Source organism: Ochotona princeps, chromosome 14, assembly GCF_030435755.1.
Source record: "Ochotona princeps isolate mOchPri1 chromosome 14, mOchPri1.hap1, whole genome shotgun sequence".
Lineage (NCBI taxonomy): Eukaryota > Metazoa > Chordata > Mammalia > Lagomorpha > Ochotonidae > Ochotona > Ochotona princeps.
This window is the reverse complement of record NC_080845.1, coordinates 14,672,226-14,699,066: the sequence shown is the minus strand read 5'-3', so window position 1 is coordinate 14,699,066 and position 26,841 is coordinate 14,672,226. Positions and strand designations below refer to the sequence as shown.

The following is a 26,841-nucleotide window of genomic DNA, read 5'->3' as shown; positions in this document are numbered from 1 at the left end:
CGTCGAATCCACAAAATGGACACTAGACCCACACTGGGCTCCCCAACCTGTTATTCTGGGGAACTGTAGTTTCTTTTTATAACTCCTTTTTCAAAACAGAATATTCTTCATTTATCAAACCTGTATTGGACATAATGTGAAGTTAATGGGACACCCACTTTGTTCTGTTAACTTCATTTCAAACAAAAACTTCTTGATTTTGTTCACACCAAGTAATGTGTGCTTATCACTTGAACTAAAATGAGATTTCACAGGTGATCATTTGTTGAAATATTTCATGAATTGCTATATATACTATACATAGTATAGGTTAGATTCCTGAATCCTAGTTCAGAACACATATGCAAGCATGTATTTTATTACAAATGTTGGATTTTCTATGAGAGATTACCACATGCCATTAACTATTTTCACTTTCTGATATTTACGTGTTTTCTTCAGTCTCCTGCCAAGAATACTTCAGGTGTGCTGAGGTATTCATTAGAAAAACTTGGCACCAAATTTTCAAAACTATGTTTTTGTCAGTTGCTGCAATGTATACATATACAGCAAGCATAGATAACAGTCTATATGGATCTTCATAAATGCAAATGTTGATTAACAAGTATAACAATACATAAAATATATTTTTATATCTACTGAACAACTTACATAAACATGGCACCTTTTGCTGAGTCACCATTTGTGTCAAAGGATGTGTATTAATAATGAAATAACTATACTTTGCACTTTATTCTTTACTCCCTGTTGCTCTCTCACTGTCTGCTGAATTCACTTAATGTTCCCTCCTTTCTTTGTTTCCTTCTTTGTTTCCTCTTCTCAATCCCATTGCTTGCCTCAAAGTCACACATCCTGCCAACCTCCCAACTCTGTCTGTTTTTTATACTTAGACCTATGACTTGTGCTTCATTATGACACTCCCATAATGCAAACCATGATGATGAACTGTCTGCACTAATGCGGCTGTCTCCTTGCTGATCTGACTGTATTAAGTGGTTCATGAAGAAAGAGACCGTGTCTGGCAACCTGTTCTGAAAGGAACTGGCTTAACTATGAACACAGGCCTGCAATTCAATAAATAGTCTTTGAATAAATAGGAGGAGAATGAATGAATGAATGAATGAATGAATGAATAGATATGTGGATGATATCTATGTCTTCGGGGATTTCTCCAAAAGGCAAATCTTATGTCACCTATTTGTTTTAAAGTCTTCAACAGTTCTCCAACTATCTCCATACCAAGTTCAATTTACTTACTGTCATAAGACGATGATCTTGTAAACCTCAGTGCTTAATGATTTCCCATTGTACTCAATATCATTTTAACTCACCTTCGTCTTAACTGTTATTTTCAGTTGGACTGTCTCTTGCTACTAACATTTTTCTTGCTAATTTCCCCTTACCTTTATAAACAGAGCTCATGTATTTGTAAAGATCTGTTTACAGACTGCATCTCATTTTCATTTTATAGCAACCATGTGAGGTAGGTAACACTGCAGTAGGTGACATAATAAGAAGCTGTATGGCTGACATTTTAACCTAACTTTCATTGCTTCAAAGCCTGGCACACTGCCTGGACCAACAGTATCACATAATATTCTGCTCCTCACCAGGGAATTACTTAACTGTCTGAGTCTCAGTTTCCTCTTCTGCCTCATAGACTTACTGCCAGGATAGAAAGAACTGAAGCATGTAATGTGCTTGGCACACTGCCCACACATAAAGACTGGTCAGTTCATAAAGCATGCTGTTATTCAAGGGATTGCTACGTTGGGGCTTTCCTTTGCATCTGCATTATCTCTAATGACCAGATAAGCAAAGCTTTGCTAAATTTCTTCTATTGTTTACTGACTTCAACATAATGAACAGACGCACCATCCTGTCCTTTGGAAAGCATTTAGTCCCTCTGTTGATTAACAAGAAATCAGAGGACAAAGATGAGCCAAAAACAGGTTTGTCATCTTTATTTCCCCAGGGCTTTTCACACATGAAAAGCATTTTCTCCAAGGAAGAGAGAAAGATGAATTTTCTTCCCTGCCAACTCCAAGAGAAAGTCCATGGAAAGGTAGAATGTTCACCAGGCACACACCCTCAGGCATCATTCTCTCTAATATCTCATGATATAACCACTTTTTCAATTCTTTATCAACAGATAGAAATATCTTCATTTAACAAGTAATCATTGAGTATCTACTATGTGCAATCTTTATGGACAAGGCACTGTAATTAGGTAAAGGCTACATCATATTTTGTGAAATAGAACTCTGAAATCTCAATAAAGACGATTATCTATCCTACAAGATTTTGCTGACCATCATATGGATTAACTAATTATTTGGGAATGCGTTTAATATACTGTTATATTCTGTTACTGAATGAACATAAGTGATTTCTGAGTGCAACGAACTACAAGTGCAACGAACTCAAGAGGATTTGGAATTCAGTGAGTGGAAAGAAGATGTCTAAGTGTGTTTTTTACTTAAAATTGAGGTTGAGTTGAGCCAGTGGTTGTTGTAAGCGTTGAATGAGACTATCCAAGGAGGAATGAAGGAACCTTGTGGCTATATGCATGTCTTCTGTTCCAACATGTTGTATCTAAAAAGTCATTGGGCAATTTCCTCTTGCTTCTCCCAGTTTCTTCCCTTTTTTTTCTTCTCTATCTTCTCTAGGTGGCTTCTCTGTTTTCGCTTGCTTGGCTGGACAGAGCACAGAGCTTAGAGGCAGCTACAATCTTCAGTGGGATAACTTTCTCACTCCAAATGCTTCTTGGCATTCCTATTGTAGTACTATCAAGAACTGTTTATAAACATGGCTTTTTCCTTTATGAATGTCAAACTCACGCCCTCTACCAATGACTGATTCAGAAGAAGAAAAATAGGTGGCTAATTATGTAACTTGAGCTCCTCTGTTGTACCCTCCCCAGCTGATCTGCATCTTTCCCTAGACTTCTTTAAACACCTTGGAGCCTGCCACAACATTGCATCCTGATTACTCTTCTCAGGAGTGCAAGGGGGAGCTATCTGAAGAACTAAATGTGTTCTCAGCAGAGAAGAATTCACAAGTCACTGCAGGCTGAGATCAATAGAGATGAGGCATCCTTCTCCTTGGGGACAGACTGGAAGAATCCCTCCTTCATTCCCTCACCTCCTCACCCAGTCCCCCCATTCCTGAATCTGACTGCACAGAGCACAGAGAATCCCAGTGGTATGCAGTGATATCATGTAGGCCAGGGGGGAGGAGAAAGCGATAAGATGGCTCCCAAAGCTGCCTCCCAGCTCATCCCGCATGATTCAGTTTCCTTCCAGATCCTCAGTACTACATGCAAAGCTATCCATATGCACCTTCTCTTTGTGAGGTTTTCTAGTGCTTCTGTCAGTCCAGTTTGTACCAATAGCAATACTATCGCAGATTTCCAAGTTATCTGCATGACTCCTGCATACAATGAGATAAAGAGAAAAAAAAGGAGTTTCAGAATTAGAAAAAAAGTGAGTTCTAAGGCAAACTTTACACTTCGAATTGTCTGATGGGTCAAAATATGTTTCTGAGCCTGTATTTCCTCCTCTGTAAAATTGCAGGAAATAAGCAAGTGCTTAGCAAGTATTAGGGGCTTCAAAACATTTGTGGAGAAAGAGAATTAAAGATTATGCAAATTTTCCACAAACTTTATGTTAACGGTGTGTACTGTTTTCTTCTTCACACAAACTTCAAAGGGAAAATGAGTAAGGAACGTTCAGGAATCAACAATAAGGCACTTATTTGAGTGTATTTTTGACAAAATGTCTTGTTACTGCTTGAGGACTTGGTGCTTTGTACACAGCAAATTCACCAAGACAATGAGAATAACCATTTCCTCCTCTCCTCTATGTTTCATCAGACCAATCTCTCCCAAAATTTACAAGAAGCTCTAAAACCTATTTGATGTTTCCCTGCTCATTCTATCTTCTGTTTTTCACAGGTCATCCAGATGTTGAACAGCCATGTAAATCCAGCGTCCGTACTTGGAGCCCAAACTCAGCTGTCAACCCACACACAGTCCCTCCAGCCTGCCCTGAGCCACAAGGCTGCTACCTCGAGCTGAAATTCCTCTATCCCCTGGTCCCTGAGTCTCTGACCATCTGGGTGACCTTTGTCTCCACCGACTGGGACTCTAGTGGAGCTGTCAATGACATCAAATTGTTGACTGTTAGCAAGAAGAACATCTCCCTGGGCCCTCAGAACATTTTCTGTGACATCCCATTGACCATCAAGCTCCAAGATGTGGATGAGGAGGTGTACGGCATCCAGATCTACACGTTAGATGAGCACCTAGAGATCGATGCAGCCATGTTGACCTCTGTGGCAGGCTGTCCACTCTGCCTAGACTGTAAGCCCCTAAGGTACAAAGTGGTTCGAGATCCTCCTATCCAAGAGGACAAGGCCTCCATCGTCCACTTCAACAGGAGATTCACAGATAGGTAAGTGCTCCCTCTGGATATGATGTTGATGCGATGGGTGTACTTTAGAGTTGGAGAAATCTGGACTGGTGGGAGAAGGTTCCACACCACCAGATTCCCTCCTAGGGATGTTTTGGCTAGAATTTCTCTGAATGAAAAAATCTTCTTAATGAAAGCAGAAGAAGTGAGTGATACGATTTCCTTTTTGTTTCAATTGAAGAATACTCATACATGTTGTTTGTGTTTTCAGTGAATGAAAAAGGGACCGAGTTACACAAGGTTGGGAGGGAATTAGGCATGCTCTTAAACATTTGCATAAAAAGTTTGCTGTAAGGCAAACATCACCCGCCATAATCATTGTTTCTCACCTATTTTCTTTTTTTTAAGATTTATTTTTTATTTTTATTGCGTAAGTCAGATATACAGAGAGGAGGAGAGACAGAGAGGAAGATCTTTCATCTGCTGATTCATTCCCCAAGCGGCCTCAATGGCTGGAGCTGAGCTGATCCAAAGCCATGCTCTTCCGGGTCTCCCACGCAGATGCAGGGTCCCAAGATTTTGGTCCGTCCCAAAATCTTTTGGGAAGCAGCACCACCGGGATTAGAACAGGCACCCATATAGGATCCCGGCGCATGCAAGGTGAGGACTTTAGCCTCTAAGCTACTCCACCGGGCCCTCTTGCCTGATTTCTTAAGGCAGAGGAAAAGTTGAAACGATTTTTAGTTTCAGGGGCCTTTTAGGCTCTAAGTCACCATGATTTTGTGGTGGTGGAGGGGGGTGCCTTGTTTTACATGTAGTGGTTTCTGTCCAGCCACCTCTCTTTTTCCCAATTATCATCAGATTCCATGCTTGCAAAAGAAGACTACCTTAAAAAAAAAGCGAGGGGATACTTATTTCTATTTGAAAGGCAGATTTTACAAAGAGAGAAGGAGAGACAGAGAGAGAAAGAAGTCTTCCATACGCTGGTTCACTCACCAAATGGTCTCAATGGTCAGAGTTGAGTGAGTCAATGTTGGGGGCCGGAAGCCAGGAGATTTTTGAGATCTCCCATGTGGGTGTATGTGAAAAAGCAATTAGGTCATTCTTTACTGCTTTTGCAGGTCTGAAGCAGAGGGCTGGATTGGAAGTGATGCAGCCAGGACATGAATTTGTGCCTATATAGATTTCTGAGGCTGGCAGGCAGAGAATCATCTGATATGCCACCACATGAGTCCCAGGAAGTTTGCCTTATAATAAATTCCTGAGGGTTTCTCCCACCTTCCAGGAAATAGGTTGGCTTTGCATCATTCCTTGCTCCATCATCTCCACAAGCCCAGCACCTTTTAATCATTCTAATTTTCCAAAGAAGGAAACTGAGGCTGAAAATATGATGCTACCTAAGATCATATAGCAATGAATTGATGAGATTAGGGTTGGAATTCTATCCTGTCTCCTAAGTCAGAATGCCCATTCAATGTGCTGTTCAAGAGGTGAGTAATGTTTGTTTTAATACAAAAGTTAATGGAGCCTTAGCCTCCTGATCTGGGTCCCAGGAATCATTTTAGTACACTGAACATGTATTCATGCCTACTGTGTGCCAGGGACATTAATAGAGAAAATTCTGAGTATTGGAAAGTGCAGCTATTCAAGAGTCAGGTGTTTTGTGTCTAATCCCGTTCAGTGCATTTACTGTGTTAAACAAATCATTCAGTCCCTTTTCAGCCTCAATTGTCTCCTCCATATGACGAAAAAAATGATGAAGTTCATGATTTCTGAAGCCTTTTGTGGCTCTTTATTTGGTTCTAAGATGATATAAGGCATAGTCCCTGCTCTGTCTTCTTGAAAATATTTACTAAGTCCATCATTAATGGAAACCAAGTTCTGGAGGAAACTTTTAATCTTTTTAAGAGGCAGAATCACTTTCAAACACTTTACCAGCACTTCCTTTTACATGCCAGCAATTAATGTGCATATCACAAGCAAACCCATGCCCATTCACTGAATCCGAGATGAAGAACATCTGTTGAAGAACTCAAAAGGCACACTTGGTTTGTGTTTGAGAATGTACTTAAAATTTAAAGGATCGTCTTGCCTTGAAAATATTCCATAACCCTGTCTCTTCCATCTTTTCACTTGTCTAGAGTGGTAACATTCTATAAATATGAATCTACTTAAATTTTCTTCATAAAAACAATGGAGAGAAGAAATAATAGTTGTCTTAAAACCTCTATTTAAACAGAGCCTTCGTTTTGTGCAAGTTGTTCATCTGTAAGAACTGACATGGGTTGATTAGGGGTAGAAAGATGGAAAATAGACTCATAAGCCACTAAGTAAAAATGCTCTGAGCCCTAGTCTCAGCTAAGAGCGTCACTTTTTTCCAATTGTAAGTGACTCACGTGCCTTTTCTGATCTTCAGATGTCTCAACTCTACAAGGGTGAAGTCACACTAGAGCAGGGGTTCTCAGTTCCAACTACACATTACAGAAACTTGGAATCATGTTAAACTGCCCTATGTCTCAACTTCATCTTTCTCCATGCTCTGTCCTTCCTCTTCTAGTTACTCATTGATTTGATAAGAAAAAGGCCTGATCACCTGAATTTTTACAATCTCACCAAATGATTAAGAGTTCAAAATGTAGTTTAAGAAGTGCTGTACTGAAACAGGTTGTTTGGCCTCTAGCTTGTTAAAGCAGACACTCTGAGCATAGGTCCTCTCCAGATGATTCTGGTATTGAATTAAGGTTTACATACCCACTGTTCATGATGTCTACAGTCCAGCCATCTCCAAAATCATTCCACTCGTCTATCAAGTCATTCAATTCACAATATATCCTGGTAATAGTCTAAAGTGTCAGAGTCTGTATTGCAGACTAAGGATTCTAAGAATAAGTCAGTCTAGAAAATTCTACTGCTTTTTTAAAGATGTATTTATTTTTATTGGAAAGGCTCATACACAGAGAAAAGGAGAGATAAAGCTCTTCCACCCCCTGTTTCACTCACAAAGTGTTTCACTCCCATGTGGGTACAGGGTCCCAATGCTCTGTGGCTCTTTTGCGGCTTTCCCAGGCCACAGTTAGGGAGTTGGAAGGGAAGTGGAGCAGCTGAAATTAGAATCATCATCCTGATACAGGATCCTAGCACATGCAAGGCAAGGACTTTAGCCAAGGGGCTACCACGTCGGGCCCAGTCTAGTCACTTCTTAAAGATACACAGCTTTGACTAAATACCTTGCGCAGTTTGTACAAATGCAAAATCTTATGCTGATTTACTTCCAAAATCTATCTCTATTCAGGTTCACACTTCTGTGCGAATTTTTTGTTTGTTTATTTCATTTACCCATTAATGTGTTCAGTCCTTAACAGTGCTAGAAGGTGTCATTAACACACTCTTTATTATTTTCTGGATCCCAAGAAATTACTGGGGGCCTGAGCTGGGATTCCTGATTTGAATGCTCTGAAAAGGGGGAAAGAATTTCAAGTCAACATATCATTTCAACTTCTTTATCTCCTAGTAAGTTGAGTTCTGAGTCCTGCCACAAGAATCTGCTGTGTGTGTGAGTGTGTGTGTGTGTGAGTGTGTTTTGCTTCTTTCACATTTTTTCCATATCAAATGAGTTGGCTTCTATACAAGTTCTATGTAAAGACTACGTTGGAGAAAAAGAGGGTAGAGGAAAAAAATGCTCTTTTTCTTGCCTTACTCAACACATTGCACGATTCCTTTTGACCTTTGTCTTCATTTTTTTTCTCTCAACAAAAATATTTATTCTTTCTGTTATCTACACTGGAGATAGTTTCCCAAGGTATGACATTGATGAAGGGAGAGCCTTCTGTGCTTACCCATGCAAGCTTGGAGCAGACTAATTACTTTTGGACAAGGAAAAAATGTGGAGCATCTCCATCTCCCTTGAGTGGAAACCCCTCCCATTGAATGAGAACTGACACCATCAAAGAAAAAGGGGCCCAGCACTAACTCTCTCATAACTAACATCACATGAAGTCCAGACATGTTGCATCCACTGTTCAGGCTTCAGCTCCCATGACTCTAAAATGGACATAGTGAAGTCTTCTCTGGGTAGAAACAGAGGTGTCTTCAGCAGACTAATACAGTTTTTGTACTAAAAGTAATTCAACTTGGAATGTACCCAGGGGACCCTCACTGCCTCTGACTGCCCTCCTGAAATTTACATAGACTGTGGATGTTAGCAGTTACCCGAGAGATGATCGTAGCCCTAGATTATACATGATGACTTAAAACAGAGAAGGGAGGCAAATGGCAGAGTTTACACAACTGTATATGGTAAAGCTGGGATAAAAAAAAAAAAAGCTAGCGCTGTTATTCCTTCATCCTCCAGTTAAACAAATGTGCTTGCACTGCCCACACAAACTTTATTTATTATCCTTGATTTAGAGCTAGAAACATTTCTGAAGAACATTATCTTTCCACTGCTTTATGAATTCCAAACGGTTATCATTTCAGTTCATCTTTCACATTCAGAACTGTGAAGCTAACAACACTGTCTCTGACTCTTTGACCTCTCCTCTCGGGCATCCTCAGTGAAATTCTCGGGGAAGGGTCTGTGGTTGTGGCATCATGGGTAAAGTCACTGCTTCTGACACTGGCATCTAATGTGGATGCTTGTTCATGTTCTGGCTGCTCCACCCCCACTGGTATTTATGAAGTTATTCTGAGTCATCATTTGTTCCTTGACATATTTATCAAGTGCTTACTCAGTACCCTCCCTGTGCTGGGAACCATGCCACCTTCTGAAGATATGGTTGGTAACAAAGATAACCTAGTTTCTCTCTTCAATAGAGTCTAAATTTAGTCTCTGTGATAACTATTACCATAAGTACGAATACTAGTTGTATTATCTATGACTAGAAATATTAAAATCATTATTAATATTAACTAGCATATAATTAGCATTATACATGCTTAATAGTTTATGTCTATAAATAAGATGTAGGTATCAACATGCGTAATTTTTAGATGGGGGAGTTGAGACTCAATGAGATAAAAGTCAGGATTTAAGGTCCCAGAATTGATAGATGCTAGAATCAACCTTTACATTTTTTACTTGAGCTCCAAAGGAATTCCTCAAAAGTTATAGAGTATAATCTTTGCTGTGACCAAAAGTGCAAGGTGATGCATTGATTGGTGGAGGTAATGGATGTTGAAATTCATATTTCTCATTTCCAAAAACTCAGAGAAGAGAAGAAACTGGGTTCTTTTCTTTTGCTTTCTTTTCTTCAGCACATGAGGAGGAAGAAGAGACTTAGAAAGGAGTGGACACTGTGAAACCCACATGGTTTACAATAACCTGTTGCTGAAATGCATGGTGTAGGCTGGACCCTTTTCTGGGCACAGCTTTCTCCCATGCTTGCCCTGCATGGGTTTTCCTGTATCCTAATGTCATACATTAGGATAAACAGCATCAGTAGAAAGCGAGTTCTCCAAGTCTAGGATGGACAAATTCTTTTTGGTTCAGGCCAGGAAGGCACACAATCAGCGCAATCTCACTCTATTTCTGGAAGCCAGGCATCATCCACCTATGACTCCCTCTCATTAGTCTTAGGCCAAGTACCTCTCAAGTTAAAATATGGTTTCTGGGAATATTAGAATAAGCATAAGGGCTTGGCAATGAATTTCCAGGGTCAGCCACAGCAATAGAAATGCTGTGTCCCAGGATGTTCACAGTTTTGGAAACACGTAGGGCTTCTTTTAGAGTGCTTAAACCACCAAAATCATTTATCTAAATTTCTATGGATAGATCTGATACAGTATTGTATTCTAAACTGAATAGGTTATTAAAGCCTATTTTTATTCAAAATTTATTTTGTTTCAAATTATATAAAATTAGTCAATTTATTATTTTCTCATTTTTCATGATACACATTTAGAGGGGACCATCCTCCCTCCTCCTCTTCCTCCTCCTTCCCCCCCCTTAAAACTTCCCTCATGCTGCTACTATAGCATAATCATTCATTCTACAGTGACAAGCTTAACTTTCCAATACATAGATATATAAATGTAACATGACATTACAGCTTGTCTTTTATAGGTAGGGAAACGAACACTGAAGTTAAATGAGAAATCTAAGGTTCTGTTGAAAAATTTATTCATTTGTGGTTTTTAAAGGTTTTTTTTTGTTGTTGTTGTTTGTTTGTTTTACTTGAAAAGCAGATATTACAGACAGGTGAGACAGAGAGCTTCCATCCACTCCCCGAAATAATCTCAAAGGCTACATCTATGCTGATATGAAGCCAGGAGCCAGGAGCTTCCTCTGGGTCTCCCACATGGATACTGAAGCCCAACAATTTGAGCCATTCTCCTTTACTTTCCCAGGCCATAAGCATGGAGCTGGATTGGAAGTGGAACAGCTGGGATATGAAGTGGCATTCATATGGGATTTGTAGATTCATCTATTGGTTCATTCAGTAATGCATGCATTTAAGGAGCCTATGCTTATTCACTTTGTGCTTGCACTGTAATTCTGAGTTCCCTAATTGAAAAGGATAGCTGGATTAAATATCAGCACATAAAAATATAATTGGAAACTGAGAAGTATTATTTGCAAGAGACTAAAGTAGAGTATAATTCTCCTTTTAACTAGAGGAGAGAATATGGAAGGTGAGAATAGAGGGATAATTAGGGATTGTGTTTTACAGAGATTTATGGTTTGTGTTTAAAAGTTTGCATTTATTCATTTTGAAATAAAGGGTAGGACCAATCAATCAGATTTGAGATTTTATAGTATTTATCTGGGTATGTAATAAAGAAGTAATTGATAAAAGATGACAGTTATGGGTTATTGTTAAGGTCCACATGAGATTTTGCAGTCATTTGCTTAAAGAAGTAAGTTGGAACTATTTCAATAATGTCTTCAAAAATAAAATTAATAGATAAGTATATTTTGAAATTCACGCATAGCAAGAAATCTTCAAAAAGTTCATGGAAGTATGTATTACTACAAACTGGGTGTGTGTAATAGTTTGTGAAATGCCAACAGCAAGAAGAGAGGAAGAGTCTATGAGTTGGCATAGAATAGGAGTTTAAACACTTTCAAGAGCTCTTGTTCTGCGGACTTTGACAGGACCTGCCATCTTTCACTATGGGACTCCCACAGGTTGTAGCAACCTATTTTCTTGTCACATATGATCACCAGCATTCCTGAAGAAACCACTTTTCAAAATCAGGTTGTAATGGATGTCCTGGTGTCATCTACGTCTTTGTTATTTTCTGTCATCCTGGGGATAGATAGGATGGAATGGACTTGTTTGTGTTAGTCTAATTCCTGACTTTTTAAGAAAACAAATAAAATGAGGAGGAAAGAGAAGGAAAATAACAGCTGTCAGAGCAATTACAGATGTGAGAAGAACGGAGGAATTTATCTCACACTGGGCAGGAGAAGGGGACAGTTCCTGGAAGACACTGAGAGTCAAAACAAGACTCGGTGGGTTTGCGTTGTGTCTGTTAGAAAACCAACCCTGGGTCCATCACCTTAAAGGTACTGAGTTTAGAAACAAGAGATCTGACTTCCAGAGTATTACACAAGTGCCTTTCTCTTCAATTGCTTTATTATAATCTCAATTGAGTAGATCATAATTCTTGTCACTATAGGCCCTCAAGAAATGGTGGATTAAACCAATAGACTTGCAAAATCATGATAAAATCTGGAGAATTCGTATTTGTGATTCCATTAGGCTAGTTTGGTTTCCATTAGGCTAGTTTGGTTTCCATTAGGCTAGTTCCTAGCCAACACTGACGTACTGTGTGTGTGTGAGAGAGAGGCAGATTCCAACATTCACAGGCACATATGATCCCCTAATCTCTACCTACAATTGGAGTACAAGGGAAGAAAAGAAAAATGCATTGCAATACTTCTAGTGAGGGAGAAAAGAAGAGAACAGGAGAGAGGAAGAAAGAGAGAGAAAGAGACAGAATACCATGTGGTATCTCCAGATCAGGGTACCTAAACCTTGTACTTTTTGTCAGTCAGCTTTTCATTGTAAGTCCAAGTTCCTTGTCCATAAAATGGCTGTGTAGATAAATAACCTTGAAAGTCATTTCTAGTTTCACCAGCCTGTTCAGAATGTTTTATGAACACCCTACGTTGTGTTCATCTAGTTCAGTAAGGATAGAGGCATCAGATGGCATATCATTTGTCAGTAGCTCTAAACTGCTCATTCGGAGGCCGGCAATCCAGATCCAAGTCAAGTCTCCCAGGAAGGTGGGCTTCTCAAGCTTCCTCCCAGACCTGTGCTTCCTATTGGGGCTAGAAAATATGTATCTTTAGGACAAATCCAGACTGTTTCACTGTTTTTCCTGAATAGTGTTTTGGCTTAACAATGAGAGCAGAGGTGGTGTGAAGTTAATCTTGCCACATTATCCTGTATCATCAGCTTCTCATGCAAGGCTAGATACTGAATGGACGGAGAATAAATCCCATCAACTCAGTGCAACAATCTTGATTTAAGCAATGAATCTTGGAACACAGCAGTCATGGTAATATTGGTGGCATCTAGTATATAAACTCTAAAATGGACAATTGTTAGGAGATGGAGAGAAAACTGTAAACTTGCGGTAAAACAGTTTTGTCTCTTCTTGGGGTCTGAGTTACTTTCTCTGTAAAGTGAAGGGATTGAATCTGAAGATGTCATCCAGTCTTTCATTCATTTAGTAGGTGTTTAACACTGTCTCTCTGGCAGGGAATGTCAAGGCATTGGAGCTAAACCAAACAATAAGGCACAATATCAGCCTTTTGGGAGCTTAATTAGTTATTATGAAAAATCTACAAATCAAAAAGTAATAGCTAAACAGTGAAAGGTAGTATTTGGGCTAAGAATTCCTCATTCAGCTTAAAAGTCCCTTGAGAAACTCTCAGAAAAGGTGACATCTGAGAGAAAGACAAACGGATTTAGCCAAAGGAAATGAGACTGCTTGTTTATCTTGACTAAGGAATAACATTTAAAGAAGAAAGTGGAAACAAACAGGCCAGAGGTTTAGAGAGGGGCAGTTCATGATGGTCCCTAAATGGAATGTTCAACACCTGAGGGTTGTAGAGAGCCAGCATATATCTTTGAGTATGAGATCTTGGGTATAAATGATGTTAGAATGCTTCTTGCCCATTTGTTTATATTGATATGTGGCAGATATAAGGATGGAGGTATAAACAGTAAGGAAGCAAGACAATGTTGCCAAATCCAAAAGGGAAATTATGACACTCATTTAGCATAGTCAGGACTGAAGTTTGAGAACACTTGATGTGGTTGAGTGGTATTAATGGTAGAGAAATCATTGTTTATCAGTCAGAAGGAAGAGGCAGGTGAGTAGATCAAGGAAGATGCCTGTAACCAATATCACTGAAAGAGAATGATTGCAGTGACCAAGGCACAGTTGGGATGAAAGTGGAGATTCTAAAATGCCTTCTAATTGCTGCTTTGAATCACTAGCAGACATACAGCTTCACATTGCACCAATACTTTTTGTTTCCTTAACAGATTTGCAAGGAAAATTAGGCTGTATCTCCATACATGTATGTATGTATGTATGTATGTATGAATGAATCTATGCATGCATAAGTTTCTGTATGTGTATGTGTTCATACACGTATGTGTGTGTTGTCAGTGGGAAGACAGGACCTCTGAAAGCACTTGTTTTCATCAGTCACTGATGTTTAAAATGTTGTCTGTTTGGTTCTGAGAAAATCCTATGGGAGTGGTAGAGTTAATCTATAGCACTAATACCTATAATATTACAAGGCACTGGCTTTGTTTTCCACCCAGAATTAATCATTCACGTATGGACTTTTAATATAAGCCAGACACCACCTTACTGTGCATCATGCAACCCAGTGCCAGCTCCCCTTCCATTCTAATGCTGCTTTCACATTCTTGTTGTCAGAGATGGAAGTAAAAAAATTTTTTTCTGTAGCTTCAATTTCCTATGAACTGAAAATTTGGAGACTTCCATCCAAAGATGTTAGTCAAAAATGTTGGAAAGCTAGACTCTGCCATTAATTTGCTGTGGCAAATTAACTTGGGGCAATTTATTCCCCTTCGTTGGGCTTTATTCTTCTTCCCACAATGAGAAACTTGGAATCAGTGATATCTGAAGTCATCCAGCTCTGATTTCTACATTTTTGTTTCCTGCCCGAGCTCCTCATGTACAAACTCAGTCTAAAACCCTTGTAAGTAGAGAAAATGCTGAGATTCTCAGACATCTGATAAAAAAATTAGACGTAAAAGCCCTTAGACCTAGATGGACCATTGAAGACCATCCATGAAATCAGTGCTAGTTTAGAAAGTAGAGTATTGGGTCCAGAAAGGGGAAGCCACCTCTTTCAAATCATGCAGCCATTTCACAGCGGAACAAGGAATTCACACTTCCACTCCTGACTTCCAAGCAGGATGTTCCTTTCTCCATTAACATGATGCTGGAGTTTAACCTTGAGACTTCAATTTGGGCTCTGCTCTTCTGGTTGTAAATTCCCCCTCCTTAGCTCTAAGTGGTAGAGCCGAAGTAGTAACATCATGACAGCTGGTGCAAGTGAGGATATGCAATAGGAAATGAGAGAATGCATTTGGTCGGTCTCAGGGTCCAATCCTTCCTCTTTTTCAAACAAACTCAACCTTTCAGGTTCAAGTTCTCCATCTCAGAAATCAGAAATCACAGAAATGTGACTTACTTCTTCTAAGAAGCAAGACTTACCAAAGGACTCAGAAGACTTTGTGGACATCAAATAGCTCTTACAAAATCGTGTTTTGATGAGTTAAGTGTAAATGAATCAAAAACATAAGGATTACATTTTCTCCTAGCACATGAGTTACAAAATTGAGGGGAAATGTAGTTTGCTAACTGCACGCCAGCTTTCACCCAACCCAAAGCATTCTTGGGGAGGGGGAGGGGCAGACAAGAAAGAGAAGCCCAGCCCCCAAATGGTTTTAGATGTGGTGCCAAATTCAAAAATGCTGTTGGGCTCACCCTGTGCCAGTAATAAAATTGCTGGCCACCCAGAGAGGCCACAGGGAAGAGAAAGGAGATTGCTTTCCCCATTGGCCCCTGGTCCTTAACAACTGGGTTCAGTTAGTGCCGCTCAATCACCAGCTGTCACTGGGTCCCTCTGCTCAACTTACTGGCCCCGACTTGGCCTCGATTTTCACACTACGCTGCATGCCTTGTTTACCTCCGACTGTATCTGGTATTTTGGCTCCTAAAGTCCTTGGCGACCGGTCAACTTGTCACAAGCCCCTGCACTGTAATCAAGTGACCTGTCCATCACCAGCAGAATGTTTAGGGGAGCTGTCACAAGTCTCCCGTCACTGCTTTAAGGAAAAACAAGAGTCCCTTGTAGATCTTTTTCTCTCTCATTTCTTTAATGCTATCCAGGTGTGGAGTTTCCCCTAAACTGGTAAATTTCTTTCCTTCAAATCTCAGCTTGACACAAACAGCCAATTAAATCTCAGGATTTTTGTTACCTTATGCTGGGATTTGAAGCTCTAGACCTTTATAATTTCCACATTGCCTCTCTGTTCTTTCCCTTGCGTTTCTGTTCATTGCACCAGGAAAGTAGAAAATCATTTCAACTGGTGGTAAAAAATGATTAAAACAAAATAACAAAGGCCTTGGCTGCAAACTGTTAGTTTATTAAATTTGCTACTGTGCTTTAAATTAGTACCATGGCAAAACTTGGGACAATTATATCAAAGACTGCTGGAATTAATCAGTTGCATCTTTGCATTTGTTCCTTTCAGAGCTTTATACAGAGTGAGCATCATGTTGTTAGTGTGAAAAGATTGAGTTTTATATTACTTATGTGAGACAGACACACTCTAATCCTAGTGGGGAGGAATTCAAATGCATTCTGGATCCTCTGGTCCCTACCATCTCTTGACTAATGTTTAATCTAGACCATGGGTTAAGCACCCAGCAGTTACCACAGCCATTTTCCCTAACAGAAATCCTTTCATGGCAATACAACCTCAGCATTATCACTTTGCACCTGAATTTGAAAGACACTGAAAGGAGGGACCATAGTGTAAGGAGAGCCTGGTAAGGAGAGCCTGGGTTGCACAAAGACTGGATGCCAACTAACACAGCATCTCAACTGGTATGTAGATTTGGGCTCTAACTTCCACAGCTGGAAGTAGGAAAGAGGTTTGGGAAATCAATTCAGGCTCCTGTTTTTGTTGTTCTCTCTCATCTGATGATTCAAAGCCAACATCTTGTCTCAGGACCTCCTGACAAGTTGTGCACACTCTTTCTGGGCCATTTTGGTAAAATTTAACCACATCTCTTGCACTGCAGCTGTTCAGTAAAAATGAGTGGTTCTTTATCTAAAGATTTACTTGTGCTTAGCTTTGTGCTTTTCTGAAGGCCAGAAGACCCATACTCATCATTCTTGACCTTTCTCCCAAGCCTCCTGTAGCTGTTTATTCAAGAGATTTTGCTAAGAAAGAAGGCAGACATTGCTGTAGTTTCAAAACATCATTTTGTACTAAGAGGGGACTACAAGGAGGGGGGAAGGGAAGAGAAGGATAATCCTGTGTGCTGCTAAATGTGGATCAGGGTAAAAGACATCCTAGCTCCAGCCTGGCCCAACTCCAGCAGACCCAGAAATTTGAGCAGTAAAACAGTAGAAGGACAATCCCTTTGTGTGTGTGTAGGTGTGTTTTCTCACCAGATAAGTAAATGAATAAAGACAACTTTTTTATTTAAACAAGAGATTGTGATGAAAACCTATTTCTGCCAGTCACTAGGTTAGGCATGGGAATAGCAGTAAGGGCTAATGTGTTCTCTATCCTTGAAGTGTTTGACATACACCAAAGTAGGCAAACATTCAGCATCAACTATAAAAATGTGTTTTTACATTAGAAAGAATGAGGTGATAATGACACCTGGAAAAGGAAATACTCCTAACCTAAATGTCAAAACCCAAAGTCTATCTAACCTTTCTTACCCTTCTATTCTAGTACCCTTCAAAATCTGCCTAGTAAACCCAGCCGTTCTGAACGTATGTTGTCCTCCCTTGTGTGGTTAAAGTGTTTGAGACGTCTTTGTCTTAACCCCAGACTTTCAAGAAACAAAAAAATAATAATGAAAGTGAATTCCAGAAAGAACTACTGATTTGTCCAAAATCATAAAGAAGCTAAAGGAAGCATCAACTCCATTTCCCCTGACATGTGGTCCAGGGTCACTATGTTAGCCTGCCTTTCAACATAATCATTTTCAAAGGTATAGAACATTCTGTCCCAAATTTTTAGCCACCACATCACAATCATCACTACCAATAAAATTTAAGACTCAGTCTAAAACAGAAACACAAGGTTTCCTTAAGAATTCAACAAAATTGGATTTAAGGAATCTGTAGTTCCTCTTTGTGGGGGAAAAATGAATAAATATAACCTAAATGTATGAATAACAAGAAAGACATTATTTCAAGACTAATCACAGCTCTAAGTGATTCACAGGGGAAAGACACTTTGATTTAGCTTTTAGTTTTCTAAGAACAACATAGAATAAGAAAACATTTAACATAAGACCAAAAAGTGGTAGATACTCCATTTAATCCTGCATCCTGTATCCCACAGGAAATGTTTGATTTCTCTGTCATCAAATGCTACTTCCCTAAAAAAAAAACTGGTTATCTCCATTAACAAAATGCTCTTTCATAACCAACAGACATGTGCCATAAAGTTAATTCTTTCCACCTTCTCTTTCTACCATCTCTCCTTATCTTTATCCTGTGTACCCAATATAATAGCTTTAAGAAATACCAGATTATTTCCATCAGTGAAAGACTGCACTCTCATGTTGCCTCCACAACCCCAAATACACTTTAGACTGTGTTGAAGCCATCATCTTCGCTTTTCCACCAACTTATGAGCATACTAAAGGCCAAACCATTTAATACTCATTTTCACATCTCCGGACACCTAGGAGAAGCTGGGATGAATATGAATGTTATTAAGTTAACAAATGAATGAACAAATGGAGTGATACAAATATATTTCTTCAAATTCTTTTTCTGCTGTAAAACTTTTCCATTGTTAATGAAATATTTTTGAAAGATTTATTTATTTTATTGGAAAGGCTGATGCACAGAGAGAAGGAAACACGGAGGAAAAGATCTTCCATTTGCTATTTTACTCCCCAGCTGGCCACAACGGCCTGAGCTGAGCCAGTCTGAAGGCAGGAGCATGTTCCAGGTCTTCCACGCAGGTGAAGGCCTCCAAGGTTTTGGATCGTCCTTGGCTGCTTTCTCAGACCACAAACAGGGAGCTAGAAGGGATGTGGAACAGCCAGGACACAAACCAGTGCCCATATGGGATCCCAGCTCAGGCAAGGCAAGGACTTAAGCCACTAGGGTACCACAGCAGACCCAAATGTTTTTAAAGAATCAAAATCATAGACATAATTGACTAGCACAAAAAAAATCTTAATTTTCCTGTACTCCTTTTCATGAAGATTATTTCAGATTTGTGATCTTATATTTAACAAATCATTTGTGTGTAACTGCACGTAATATATACATGAAAAAACACTGACCAGAAGATGGTTCCTGATAGTTGTCTCAGAGTTATATTTTAAGATGATTTTACCTTATTTTCAAATTTTTATGCAGCAAATAAATATGCTATATTAAATATGGAAAGTTTTGTTAGAAACAAAAATAAACAGATGTGATAATGTACTAGTTCCTTCCAAATAGATAAATTATAAGCAGCTTCCTGGAGCAGGCATTTAACTTAGTGGTTATGATGCCCACTTCAGCACTGATACCTGTGTTGTTGAATACTCAATTTTGGTTCCTGAGTCCAGTTTGTTGCTAATGTTCATGTTAGTAGAACGCGGTGATGATTAGAGCAATTAGATCCCTGCACCCACATGGGAGACTTGAGGTTTCAGTTTCTAACTCTGACCCAACTAAGCCTGTTGTGGATATTTTGGGAATGAACCAATGGATACATATATCCCTCTCTTATTTGCTACATTGTTAAGTGAAATATGCCAGGCTCAGGAAGACAATCCATGTATGAGCTCATTGAATCTAAAGAAGTTCATTCCATGGAAGTTGAGACCTCTGGTATACCATAGTGCATACCAGAGGTATAACAAAGGATAAGAGATAAAGTACTGGGGAAAAATTACTTAATGGGTGCTAAATTATATAGTTAGATAAGAATAAGGTGTTCTGAGATTCTGTTACAATGATAGACAAAGATAATGTGCTATATATATTTCTGGAAAAAAAGGGGGGTGGAAGGAGGGAAGGAGTTTGAATGTTTTCTTCAGAAGTAAATGATAAATGTGTGCAGAAAAAGATAACATTTGCCCTGATTGGATACCATATAGATATAGTGTGTGTATACTTTTACAGTGATAAGTTGAATAGCATGACATGAGAACATGAAAACCAAGGAACTCCTACATGAAAAAAATGACAAGTTTGTTTTCACATTATGATTTATGGTATTGTAACACATTTTTCTCAAGTTTGATGAGTCAACGAACTAAAATCAAGTAATGATGGAAAATGTTCAACTACATGAAAATATTTGATATGACAAATTATATGGCAACCATGATGAAGTGTTGATATTTTCTAGACAGATATGTAGAATAGTTTGGTAATTATCTACCATGCCCTAACACACAAAGAATATCTCAAGAAATATCAAAGAATCAACGTCACAAAGAACATGATCTTTGTGCACTGTGTCTCCAAACAAATGAATAAAAAACACATTAAAAATTACACTTCAACCAATAGGATTTATGTTCAGAAAGCAAAAAATCTTACATAAAGTATTACCAAGTGATTTTATAATGCGTTCAAATTCACATACTCATAAAGCCATACAAATTGAAACTAATCTGCATTACTGAGGATGAGAAGATGAGAAGTGAGTTTCTTGAGTTGCTTAGTGAATATAATTCACAATATTGTGTTAGTAAAAGATTTTTTACAGGAATTTTTTTACTGAATGCAGAATAGAAAAAAGCACACGATAAAATGAGAGTCACCCCAATACCACCTCATGATTTAAAATATATATGTGTGTGTGTGGCAGGGAAAGCAGGAGAGGGGTGTGTTAAGGCAGCCAGAGAACACAAAAAATAATTTTTTTTATCCCAGTGTCAAACCAAGGAATTCTTAGCAATCTAACATAGCTTGGCTACAAACAGAGATATTTTTTTTGAAAGATTTATTTGTTTTTTACTGGAAAGGCAGATTTAGAGCCAGAAGGAAAGACACAGAGAAAGCTCTTCCATCTGCTGATTCACACCCCAAATGGCCGGAACAGCCGCAGCTGAGCTGATCTGAAGTCAGGAGGCAGCAGCTTCCTCAGGATCTCCCAGCTGGGTGCAGAGTGCCAGGGACTCGGCCATTCTCTGCTCCTTTCTCAGGCAATAAGCAGAGAACAGGATCAGAAATGAAACCACTGGGACACTGACGGGGACCTTTACGGGATGCCAGCACGAGTAGGTGAAGGATTATTAGCCTGTTAACCACAGTGCCAGTCACACAAGAGATGTTTTAATAGAAGATTTAAAAGACAGAAATAAAAGTGTCTTCATTCCTCATTAAACAGCCCATGAGGATTTCTAAATACATGATTTTACTTAATTGTCATACAGAAACTATTAGACTATAGCTCTGCATATCACTTGCATGTCTGTGTGCGTGTGTGTTTAGAGAAGCTTCCATCCAAAACACTGACACATGAAGTGCTTAGAGCTAGAAATACATTCCCAATAAAAATCGTGATAACTTTTATGAAGATGGCTTTAAAACTTTACTGAACCATAAAATAAAACCTAAATACATAAAAAGATAAACTGTATGTGAATTGGAGGATGCAGTATCATAAATATGCCAGTTGTCTTCAATTATATCTGTGCATTTAGCCAAGCTGGTACTAAAATTCCATCCATAGTTTTTAACTGGAACTGAAAATTCATGTCATACAACAAAGGGTTCTTTTGAAGGAGAAAGCCGAAATAGAGAATGCGCTCAAAACATAAATTGAGACTTTTATATGAACATGTGAATTAAGATTAACTATCATTGATAAAATGAGAGAACACAAGGAGTATAGAAAAAAAATTAACTCAAGAGGGATAAAAGCATGTAAGCGCTAACATGACAAAAGCCACATTACAGTTCAGTAGTGAAATGATGAACTATTTTTCCCGAAACAATTAACTAATGCCTTATAAATTGTTCAGTTATGCTTGGCGAAAAACAATCTTTTACCTCCCATTATTATTTAAATGATACTTCATGCGGATTATGTAATACATTATTTAAAAGTCTCGCTTCAAATCTTTCTATTAAAAAACAACACAGAAGAAACCATTTTATAACTTCAACGTAAAGAAGCATTCATTCTATAACACCTGAAAATCAAAAAATTGGAACACGGTTTTGTATTTGGGCAGGTGTTGGCGTGGTCATGTAGGCACTGCTTGACCTGTCTGTGTCTCATCATGGAGAGCCTTATTTGCTGTGCCAGTGTCTTGCTAATGCATGCCCAAGGAAGCAACAGGTGTTACTCGAGTGCTTCAATTCCCGGCACAGTCTGTGAGACCTATGTTGTGTTGTCTCAACCTGACCCAGTCATGGCAGGCACCAGGGGTATACCCTAACACATAGGATTGTTCTCTTTGTTTCTCTCAGACATTTTTACATAAAAAATAAATATTATGAAAGATTTCTGTTTAACAAAGCAGTGTACGCAGATTGAAAAAAGGAGTAACAAACTTGCAAGTGGTATTTCCAAAGCCTTTAGTTACAATGAATTAGTGTTCAACATATATAAGTACCAGTATGTGTACATTCATTATAGAAAAATAAAATTAATCTATCTAAAATAGACAAAATAGGTTTGAGAATATTTGAAATATTTTGCAAAATCAAGTACTTGCATGCACTAGAAGCAATGAAAAATCTAAATCTATTGACAAACTTTTTAATTGATACCACATGTTTTAAGGTATAATTTGACAACAGGTAAAAATACTGAAAACACAGTTATGTTCCACTTCAGCTATAGTTCCTTCAGAAAACTGTTACCTGTGCACAAAGGAAAAACAGAAATGTTGAAATCAGTGTTGTTTGAGATAGCAAAATAAGAAATAAAAACAATAGCGATAATAAAGAACCAACCTAAATGTCTGTCAAGAAAAGAATGTCTAATTAAAGTATGATGTATTCATTTGGTAACTTACATATGTAAATGAAAATAAATGAGCTAAACACAGTGCATCAATATGTATGATCTCAAAATAATTCCGAAGGGGAAAAGCCCAGCTGCTTAATGAGAAGCATAGTTTCAAAATATAAAACTTAAAATATGCATGACAACATATATGCCTTGAAATATTAAAATATGCGTTGAAGGAAAAAGGTTACAGGAAGAGTACATGGGTGGATTCAGATTTTAGGAGGATTTTTTCTAGATCCTTAATAGCTACAAAATAATAGGAAGAAAACACCAAATAATATTATTATCATTCAACAGAGCTGGCCAGTAAGTCTATGAACATTTATTACAGAGCTCTAGTATTTTTTTTTCCTAACTGAGACATTTTCTAAGTGGGCGATAATAATAGTCTGTATATGTCTCTGGCACATCAGTCATGCTTAGACAGCGATTGTTACTGCTCTTTCTCATTCTTGGCTAGAAGCTGGCATACAGAGTGCCCAAGCATCGCCTTCTGATTCCTAGGCCAAGGCTGCACTGGAATACTTGGGTTTTTACTGGGCCAGACACATCTTAGGTGGTCTCACCATGGTGTATTCTAGCTCAGACAATCTGGGTGGTAAGTCTTGACCTTATCTCTGTTCTCTGCAGTTTTAACTGCAGAGACAGCTCCCAGACTTAAAAAAAAAAAAATCTCAAAACAGAAACAGTAGTGCATTGCTCATTGATTGTGGATTGCAGAGATGATCCGCATACCCTTCTCTGAAATCTGCTGCATGCAAGGAGGAAAAGGACAAAGTGAGGAAGTGATTTGCACATGCTTAGTGCCTTAGTCGTAGCCTTTGAGAAAGAACCTCTGATGTGGGCATTTGGCACAGTGGTTAGCTTGCTGCTTGGGATACCAGAGCCCAATTTGTATGGTTTAAGCCCAGCTACTCAGAATTAGAACCAACTTCCTGCAAGTGAACACCCTAAGAGGTAAGAGATGATAGCTCAGGTAGCTGGGTCTCTGACACCAAAGCGGGACAGCCAGCCTTGGCTATTGTGAGCATCTGAAAAGTGAACTAGCAGATAGAAGCATTCTCTCTGTCCCTCTCTCTTAACCTGAAAACAAATAAATAATTTTTTCAATAAATAAACAGAGAACTTGTGACTGCTGTCTTCTAGATCTTTACAACTACCCTTAGGGGGGTAAAAACTTTACTTTTTACATGAAAGACAGAGAGACAGAAAAAAACAATATTTCAATTGCTGGGTCATTCCCTCTAATGGGCTGCAACAGCTGGGTCAGACTGAAGCCAGATACCCAGAATTCAATCCAGGTCCCCCAATTAGGCAGCAGGGACCCAAGTACCTGAACCATCACCTCTGTCTCTCAGGGTGTGCATTAGCAAGAGGCTGGAAAAGGAACCATAGTCAGTATTTGAGCTCAGACACTCTGAGATGGAATGCAGGCATCCCAACTAATTTCTTAGCTACTGTGCCAAATGCCCTCTTCTCCAGCCAGTCTTTGTATGTAGACGCTTCTTGCTCAAAAACAGATGTTTTCATGTGCTCTGCTATGTTTTCCAGTTTGTAACACCTGGAGTTCCCACTGGAAAGCTCTGACACGGGCTAGAATCAGAAGTAGTTCAAGCTTCTACAAGTAGAAAGCTGTGTGATTAGCCAAGTAGCTTATGCTCCCTAGATTTGGGTTTGCTTATGTGTAAAGGGGATATAAAGTACTATTTTCAAGGGACTGTTGCTCTAGTTGAGCCTAGATGCAAAATATGAGGCATAGTGCCTAATATATGATAGACAACAAATTGAAATTATAATTGCTAATACTACTTCAGAAGATGGAGTTTTGAAGAAGTATAACATAATTCAGTTATGTTATACAGGTTACTTGGAACGATAGGCCATGACAAATGAAAGCTCTGCTGCATAAACAATAAGAAATCAATGAGGACTATCAATGAGACTCAGAAGTAGGGAAATGTCATGTGCTCATGCTGTTGTGAGGCCTTCTCTTCATCTCCTCTAGGAGCATTTGAATATTTCTCATTTTTATCTGCATATTAATGCTCTACAACATATGTGTATCCTAATTAGAAGAGAGAAATCATCAAAAAAGTGAAGTGACTTGCCTATATATTTCAGATAGGTCTTAGTTAACATATCATGAATTTATCTACACACCAATACTTGAGAAATAGGTTTACAAATACTTGAGCTTAAGTTCTCAAAGTACTTGCCTCCCTCTGTATATATTAATATTAATAAGACAAGGGTCTTATAATCCATAGCTAAATTTTAACACAAACTTGTGGTTCACATTTGATACACATTTACCTTCACATGACATCTGTGTTGAAGAATACTGAAGAAAGCATGTCAAGCAGAAATGCCAGATTATTTGTTTGCAACTGCCAGAAATGCAAACCCACGACAGACATTTCTTTTAAGACATCACAGGAAGAGTGATGGATAAATGTTGGAAAGGTTAAAAGGGAAAATGTGCAGATGATCCACAAAACAACCTTTTAAAGCGAGCCAAACGTTTAAATCTATCAACTAGAAACATAAAATTAACCAGAAAGGCAGTCTAAAGAATTGATGATTGAATACTATTACTTAGATTTTTTTAAACACACACACTTAAAATGTCATCAAATATTCTGTGTAACAAATCACAAGTGAGCAAAATAATTGCACCTCCAATGAAGTGTTAAAAATCAGTTCTAAACAGATGAATCGTGTTTTAACTCCGTGGCTAGTACCTATTGCTGCCCAAGTGAAGACATTTTGAGCTGAAAAGCAGCTCCAAATCTAAGAACATTCTATTGGTGTTGGACAAAACAGAAGTTGACTGAATCAACCATCAGAGTTGAGATGTAGGTGGCAGCAGAAGTGAAGAGACCGTGGTGTGGTAGCTTTTGGGTGGGGGATTCGAGAGGGCTTAGGGTCTGTTATGAAATAGGAAATGCAGCATGGGACAGGTTGAGTAGCAGCGCAAGATTTCACAGATGGCTTTAGGAGCAGCTGAAGGGAACAACCTAATACAAACGTCCTGCTTTTAGATCAATCATGGAACTGCTTCTAATCTCCGATAAAATCTTAGTTGTCCACTGCCTCATCCCAGTGAAGTAAATCTATTCTATCTAGGTATTTAGCGTTGCTTTTGAGTTTAGCTTTGACGGAGTGCTTTATCATGAATTTTTTTAGAAGACAACCATTGCTTTCATTAAAAGTTGCACCATTCCCCCTTCTCATCCTTTTACTGACAGAGTAACTTGAGAATTTATTTTAATAAGAATTTGGAATAATAGCTACTCTCCCAAAAGCTGTTGTCCACCTTTTTGATATAATGGCAAACAAGATCATGGTGTTTCTACCAATCACAGGCTTCTGTCTGGTGGAACGGTAATAACTGGGAAACAAATTTTGCTGCAGGGTAAAGCAAAACTTCAGGGATCCAGCTTTTTCAGAAGTTTTAATGAGTCATCTGGAAAGAGAGAAGCTGCTAGGCACTGAGCACATTCTAGGCGAGCAACGTGGTACAAAAAAGTTTTCATCAAGCCATAACACACACTGTCAGTGGTGGCCCCATCTTCTTGAGTTTACCTAACTAAAGTTACATTTAGGGAAACACACGTGCTTCACATTCCGGCTATAGGGAAATGCTCTGAACCCAAGTATAAGAGTTATTTTGAATAGGGCCTGGCAGAGTGGCCTAGCGGCTAAAGTCCTCGCCTTGAACGCCCCGGGATCCCATATGGGCGCCGGTTCTAATCCCGGCAGCTCCACTTCCCATCCAGCTCCCTGCTTGTGGCCTGGGAAAGCAGTCGAGGACGGCCCAAAGCTTTGGGACCCTGCACCCGCGTGGGAGACCCGGCAGAGGTTCCTGGTTCCCAGCTTCGGATCGGCACAGCACCGGCCGTTGCGCTCACTTGGGGAGTGCATCATCAGACGGAAGATCTTCCTCTCTGTCTCTCCTCCTCTCTGTATATCCGGCTTTCCAATAATAATAAATCTTAAAAAAAAAAAAAAAAGAGTTATTTTGAATAGGCTTGGGGAGATGAAGCATTTGTCTGTGACTCTCCAGCTAGTATGTGATGAAGTCAGGACAAAGACAGACTTGTTAGTATTTACTGAGATGGAGCAGGAGGCGCAAGAAGAGAGGAGAAGGGCACAGACAGAGGGAGGAAGAGAACATTCACAAGTATTGGTCAACCACC

At 39.0% G+C, this 26,841-nt stretch overlaps 1 protein-coding gene across 1 annotated transcript in view; it reads left to right on the top strand.

The window, feature by feature from the left end:
- Positions 1-26,841, top strand: part of PAPPA (pappalysin 1) — a 246,820-nt gene that overhangs the window by 81,178 nt on the left and 138,801 nt on the right. The window contains exon 7 of the mRNA XM_036496589.2: positions 3,956-4,454. Coding sequence (XP_036352482.2) covers positions 3,956-4,454 — 499 coding nt within the window. The remainder of the gene's footprint in view (positions 1-3,955; positions 4,455-26,841) is intronic.